This window comes from Aristolochia californica, unplaced genomic scaffold (assembly GCF_029961685.1).
Source record: "Aristolochia californica isolate CCGP_79_NKW_82.1479 unplaced genomic scaffold, dmAriCali1.0.hap1 SCAF_4, whole genome shotgun sequence".
In the NCBI taxonomy this organism is placed as follows: Eukaryota; Viridiplantae; Streptophyta; class Magnoliopsida; order Piperales; family Aristolochiaceae; genus Aristolochia; species Aristolochia californica.
Genome location: NW_027182103.1, coordinates 42,455,011 through 42,461,993, shown reverse-complemented (window position 1 = coordinate 42,461,993; position 6,983 = coordinate 42,455,011). Strand labels below are relative to the sequence as shown.

At 46.3% G+C, this 6,983-nt stretch overlaps 1 protein-coding gene across 1 annotated transcript; it reads left to right on the top strand.

The window, feature by feature from the left end:
* The first annotated feature begins 1,955 nt into the window (after positions 1-1,955).
* LOC137963883 (respiratory burst oxidase homolog protein C) lies at positions 1,956-6,739 on the top strand. Its single transcript, XM_068811109.1, has 12 exons — positions 1,956-2,910; positions 3,040-3,199; positions 3,297-3,345; positions 3,468-3,581; positions 3,680-4,111; positions 4,215-4,601; positions 4,717-4,812; positions 4,909-5,024; positions 5,112-5,214; positions 5,306-5,379; positions 5,480-6,012; positions 6,125-6,739. The coding sequence occupies exons 1-12, from the start codon at positions 2,313-2,315 to the stop codon at positions 6,232-6,234; spliced, it is 2,772 nt and encodes a 923-aa protein (XP_068667210.1). The 5' UTR covers positions 1,956-2,312; the 3' UTR covers positions 6,235-6,739.
* The last annotated feature ends 244 nt before the right edge of the window (positions 6,740-6,983 follow it).

Sequence of the window (6,983 nt, the reverse complement as noted above, 5' to 3'; positions counted from 1 at the left end):
AAAAAAAAAAAAAAAGGAAGATTTTTAGCTTTCCCGATTCCTTTTCTAAATTTCAAACAGCGTGGATCTATTTGCGGCGTGATCAGTGGTCAATTACGATGTCAGAAATCAACTATTCCAACAAAGTCGCCTCTGCACCACTTCAGGTCTCCATTGATGGGCTCCGACCGTGCAAGGAACGTTGAACCTGTCCCCTCGAACCAGATGGATGAGACGCTAAGCATGAGCTTCCAGTGTAAAACCCTTGAGAGTCGGAAATAGAAAATGAGACGCTTCTTGCTTATTTAATACAACACATGTCGAGTTCATATTAAGTCATAGTCAAAATAGCCATCTTTACGTGTCTTGAATGATTGAAAGCCCACAGTAGCCACAGATAGTGAACTCCTACCTGGATTCACCTTCATAATTTTCCGTAGATGTCGCGTCTGCGGCTCTCGTTTTGGTCCCAGCTGATCAAACGACACGTCCGAACCATTTTCATGCGTCTGGGTGAGGGGGTAGATCCCTTACAAGACGCAACCACAGTCAAAACTAGGCCAAATAAAACGAACAGGCTGCGAGAGTATTTTTCCACGCGGTAGCCAGCCACCGAAAATAGAGACCGCAGCTTAAACTGGACGAGAGAGGAAACGAGCTGCTTCTTTTCTTCTTTCTTCTTCCTTGGCGTGAGGGGCTGTTAAAGATTTGCCGACTCGTTCACGGTAGCTCAATCCCAATGACACAGAGATCGGGCGATAGACAATGGCGAAAGGCATCGCTGAGCCTGAAATAAAACGATGAAATTGTTATTAAAATTCAGAAAGAATTTATAAGACCCGATTTGACATAGTTAATTGAAAAGGGCACGTTTTATTCCTACATCCATTTCCCCCTCTCGATACTGTTTTAACGACTATTATCTTGAGCAGCAAATTAATAAACAGATAAAGATGAACTGGACGAGACAGGGACGAGAGAATCTGATTCGTTTGGTACACATTTGGGTCCAGACATCGGCTGTCTTTTATGAGAAAAAATAGCCCAACCTTTTGGAAGTTTTCGTTCCTCATGTGGCAGGTTTTAATTCATTGTAGAGGCTAGTGGTAAGAAAAATAGAGAGAATGAGATGAAGAACAGGAAAAAACAGAGAGAGAGTGGAGGAATAGAGAGGGAATAGAGAAGTCGAGCTCGAGAAAGAGAAGTTTTTGTTTTTCACCTTTTCTGGTACCGACTTGGAACAGTTTCCAGGTTGGATAGCATCCAGCAACTTGATTTTGTGATATCTATTTCTTGACTTTCTCTAACGAAGTGGGCAACAGATCTGCTCAAACGGAACTATTCCATGAATCTTCCACCATTCTAGTCAAATTTTTTTTACCAGTATGTCTGACTCTCGCGCTCACCGTCTTCTTCCTGCGACTGAAACCTACAAAATTGAAGCTTTTGTGCCAAAAAAAAACACAAAAACCGATGATGAATTCAGAAACGCGTAGAGGGGTTTGAATGTCCGGTTTGCTCCCATTTCCATCACGAGCGGATTATTCAGGAGTTGACATGCCCACCCATGAAGACCGAATAAGACCGAAATGGCGGGAAAGGACCGGGAAGGAAATTATTAGGCGGAGTTGGTGCACATGCGCTGGACGTATTGAAGCCTCCTGTGTGAAACGTCGTCCAAAGAAGACGAAGACGGCGTCAAAAAATGTACTCTTCTGGTTTGATGACATAATCGCGGGGCGGAAGCAACGTCGACCCACGGCGTGACCCTTGCCAAGGGGGGCAGAGACTTCCGACTATTTTCACTCAGTCCACTAATCTTGGATTAGTCTTAAATTCAGGGTTACTGTAAGTTAAAGGCGACTTGATTAAGAATGCTTAGTGCGCTTTGACCGCGAAAGACATCCAGATCAAGCCAACTTTTCCCATCTCATATATATCCAGACAACCATCGCTCTTTTGAGAATCAGCTCAACTCTCTCTCTCCCTCTCTCCCTCTTTTCTGCTCCGCTGCATCGCTTTTTGTCTTGAATCTAGAACCTTAGCAAGAAGTAGAGGCTTTTAAGATTCTGCAACTTTCTTCTTGGAAATTTTGTTGCTGGGTTTCGTTGAAGCTCTTTATGAGTGGTTTCTCCAACAACGAAGTATCAGCTACGTGAAGTTTTAAGTTCTTCGATTTAACCCTCTGGAGTTCGATTCTCGATTTGGAGGGTTTTTGAGTTTCAATAAAGACCCCTAAGAGACCTGTTTAGTATTTGTTCTGGAAGTTCGTCTCTGTTCAAGCTTTGAGGTCCAGAGTGAGCGGTAGGCATAAGTATACGCAGATTTCATTGATGCAGAAAATGGGAACAGACGACGGCAGAGGTGGGTATGCTGAGAGCCAGTCGGACACGGAGAGTGTGGGAAGCGAGCGTGTGGCCTTCAGCGGCCCGCTGAGCGGCCCTCTCAATAAACGTGGTGGACGGAAGAGCGCACGGTTCAACATACCGGAGACGACAAATGTCATCACCTCCAGCGGAAGTGGGTCGGCAGCTGACGATGCCTATGTTGAGATCACCCTCGATGTCCGTGACGACTCCGTCGCCGTCCATAGCGTCAAGGCTGCCGGGGGAGGGGAAAACGAGGACCCGGAGGTGACGCTTCTCGCGAGGACGCTGGAGAAGAGATCCTCGTTCGGGTCTTCGGTGATCCGGTCCGCCTCCTCCAAGATCCGGCAAGTGTCGCAGGAGCTGAAGCGCCTAGCCTCCATCAAGAACCGGACGCCGGTTGGCCGAATCGACCGGTCAAAGTCAGCTGCCGCGCACGCGTTGAAAGGACTGAAGTTCATCAGTAAGACTGACGGCGGCGCAGGATGGTCGGCGGTCGAGAAGCGGTTCAACGAGCTTGCAGTCGACGGGCAACTCCCCCGCGCTTTGTTCGGGCAATGCATAGGTAACGGCACCGGGTCGATTGGGGAGCAGCAGACTCATACCACTCAAACGTCTCCTTCAAATTTTGTTCTCTACAAGATAAAATTTATGTTCTTTCATCTAAAAATTATCTGGTGTGGTTTGCTTGCAGGAATGAAGGAATCCAAGGAGTTTGCAGGAGAACTTTTCGATGCACTTGTTCGCAGGAGGAATATTACGGGGAATTCGATCACCATATCCGAGTTGAAGGAGTTCTGGGAACAGATTGCCGACCAGAGTTTTGATTCCAGATTACAGACCTTCTTTGACATGTAAAGCTAAAATCCCAACTCTTCTCTCCTTTCACTGCTACCATTTTATCTTAAACAAAACGTTAGTGGGTCAACTAACTGGTAGCGCATGATGCAGGGTGGACAAAAACGCGGATGGAAGAATCACTGAAGAAGAAGTCAAAGAGGTTAGCGGCGAATGACTAGAATGAGTCCTCGGTTTAGCTTACAAACACAAAAGCCAACTCGGATGAGTTTATAACTCGGGTTGCACTGGAAGAAACCATTAACAAAAAAATTTCTCTTGCAGATTATCACTCTCAGTGCGTCCGCAAACAAGCTGTCGAAGATCCAAGAACAGGCCGAAGAATATGCAGCATTGATCATGGAGGAGCTCGACCCTGATAATCTTGGGTACATTCAGGTAAAAATGAATAGACCTGTATGTATTGAAAAAATCCCGATCGGTTCAATCTTTGCCTGTGCTTCATCTTACGGAGTATCATTTCACTGCGAGAACAGGTCGAAAACCTGGAGACCCTGCTGCTGCAAGCCCCCAACCAATCGATGAGAGGAGGAACGACCAACAGCCGAAACCTTAGCCAGATGCTGAGCCAGAAGCTGAAGCCTACAAAAGAGAGCAACCCGATTAAGAGATGGTATCAGAAGACCAAGTACTTTGTTGAAGATAACTGGCAAAGAATATGGGTTTTGGCACTGTGGTTGGGAATCTGCTCTGGTTTGTTTGCCTACAAGTTTGTCCAGTACAAAAACAAGGCGGCGTTTGACGTTATGGGCTATTGTGTCTCCATCGCCAAAGGAGGGGCCGAGACGCTTAAATTCAACATGGCCTTGATTCTGTTACCAGTCTGCCGGAATACCATCACCTGGCTCAGGAACAAAACCAAGCTCGGCGTTGTCGTTCCATTTGACGATAACCTCAACTTCCACAAGGTAATCTATTCAGACAAAACTGCTTTAAATATCGATACCCGAATAGAGCAAAAAACTCCTACATCTGGGTTCTAACATTTTCGGATGAAAAACCTGTTGTCAGGTAATTGCCACTGGAATCGCAGTCGGTGTTGGATTACATGCGATTGCACATTTGACATGCGATTTTCCTCGTCTTCTCCACGCAACTGAGGAAGAATATGAGCCAATGAAGCCTTTCTTCGGCGAAGAGCAGCCTTCTAACTACTGGCATTTTGTCAAGGGCATCGAAGGCTGGACGGGGATAGTAATGGTGGTCCTAATGGCCATAGCGTTTACACTTGCAACGCCATGGTTCCGCCGTAACAAGCTCAAGCTCCCCAGGCCACTCCAGAAGCTCACCGGCTTCAACGCCTTCTGGTACTCTCACCATCTATTCGTCGTCGTTTACACCCTACTCGTTGTCCATGGAATCAAACTCTACCTCACGCGTGAGTGGTACAAGAAAACGGTAAGTTTCATTACCTAGCACTTCCAAATTCCACCACCGTAGCTACGCTGCCCTTTATTGGATCGTAATCGAAAAAGATGGAATCAAACTGATCATGAACATTCTGATGTTGCAGACATGGATGTATCTAGCTGTTCCAATTCTTCTTTATGCTTTTGAAAGACTGATCAGAGCGTTCAGATCTAGCATTAAGCCAGTCAAGATCCTCAAAGTAAGCTGATAAACTTTCCCCGATAGATATGCTTGTTTGTGTTACTAAACTATTTGTTATCGTCTCTAACCTCCTCCATTTGCTTCTGTATTGCAGGTTGCTGTTTATCCCGGCAATGTCTTGGCACTGCACATGTCTAAACCTCAAGGCTTCAAATACAAGAGTGGCCAGTACATGTTTGTTAATTGTGCAGCAGTCTCCCCTTTCGAATGGTAAACACAATATCTTATTTATGTTGGATCTCCGTATTCAATTTGGATTTTCTGCTTAACGTTACAATGGTCGAAATGAACGAACAGGCACCCTTTTTCAATCACATCGGCTCCTGGTGACGATTATCTCAGTGTCCACATTCGAACAGCCGGTGACTGGACTCTTCAACTGAAAACCGTTTTCTCCGAGGTAAGCATCCGATCACATAGAAAACTGTATAAGAAAATTTATTACCACATTTCTGAAAATTAACCTTGATTGATTGACGTGATGAAACCAGGTCTGTCAACCTCCGCCGGCCGGGAAGAGCGGCTTACTCCGAGCGGATTACATGCATGGAGGAGACAGCCCAATGTAAGAAATCCAAGCGTCTAATCAGTACTGTTTGCTAAACATTTGCAGCAAATATAGTCAATGGTAGACTTAACAATCTTGGTTGTGTGGATAATCTCAGTTTCCCGAGGGTGCTGATAGACGGTCCATACGGAGCGCCGGCCCAGGACTACAAGAAGTACGACGTGGTGCTTCTGGTGGGTTTGGGAATCGGGGCGACCCCTTTCATTAGCATCGTGAAGGACATCGTGAACAACATGAAAACGTTGGAAGAAGACGAAGCGGAGCTGGAGAGAGGGACGAGAGGTAGTAGCCACGGAACTAATAGCGCCAAGAAGAAGGAGTTCAAGACGCGGCGAGCTTACTTCTACTGGGTAACCCGGGAACAGGGTTCGTTCGATTGGTTCAAGGGGGTGATGAACGAGGTGGCTTCGGCTGACCAGAACGGCGTGATTGAGCTCCACAACTACTGCACAAGCGTGTACGAGGAAGGCGACGCCAGGTCCGCCCTCATTGCCATGCTCCAATCCCTCAACCACGCCAAGAACGGAGTCGACGTCGTCTCCGGCACTTCCGTCAAATCCCATTTCGCCAAACCCAATTGGAGAAACGTCTACAAGCGAATCGCCCTCAACCACAAAGAGTCGCGAATCGGTGAGCCATCTTCTCAATCCCACCCACCAATCCCGTCTTCTCCCTTTATTGATTCATCATACTTTTTCTCGTTTCATTGAACTCGATAAATTAATGGGACATGTGAATGCAGGCGTTTTCTACTGCGGGCCGCCGGGACCGACGAAGGAGCTGGGGCAACTGGCACTGGATTTCTCTCGAAGGACTCCCACCAAATTCGATTTCCACAAGGAAAATTTCTAAATAAATCGAAAGATCCGGATCAGCTCTCTTTTTTCCATGTACAGAGTCGCTTCCTTACTCTGGGCGCCGCTGGCGTCTATTATTTTGTCTTTTTCCCCTGATTCTCTTCATGCGCTGAGGATACGGAGGACGGGACCCACGATGGGAAAAGAGAGAGAAGAAGAGGGAAGTGGAGGGATGGCCCACCAAATACCAGAATAGGTTAGGCGAAGCGCGTCTGTGGCTGCTACTAGTACACGCGAGAAAAGGTTGAGAAGGGTCGTAAGTGGCGACGGTCAAGAGACTTGGATGGATGACCTTCCATGGGTCCTGAGCTCGTTCCACTCCTGGGAAGAAGAAAAGATGACAGCTGGGCTAACGTAGAATTCAAATGTACTTAAAAGTGGTTATGGTTTCTTATTTTATACATATATTTTTTATTTTTTTATTTCTAGTTTTTATGAATGGAAGAGGTGTAGATAAAGCAATAAAGTCGTCCACGTGCATTTATGTGGAAATCTCTGAATATGCTGTAGTGAATCAAGTGGAAGATTTCAGCGATTACTTTTAACGGTGGGATAAGAATCCTTACAATTTCATTATTTTATTCGATTGGCTTTTCTAGTGCACAGTAATTTGGAGGAACGGCTGGCCTCCACACCTCAACTGGCTCATTTTGGATTTTATATCAAAACAGTGCTCACATGTGAACCTTGTTCCCCTCCTTTCTGTCCACGCCTGCGCACGCTTACCATCTGCTCCTTTTGGGC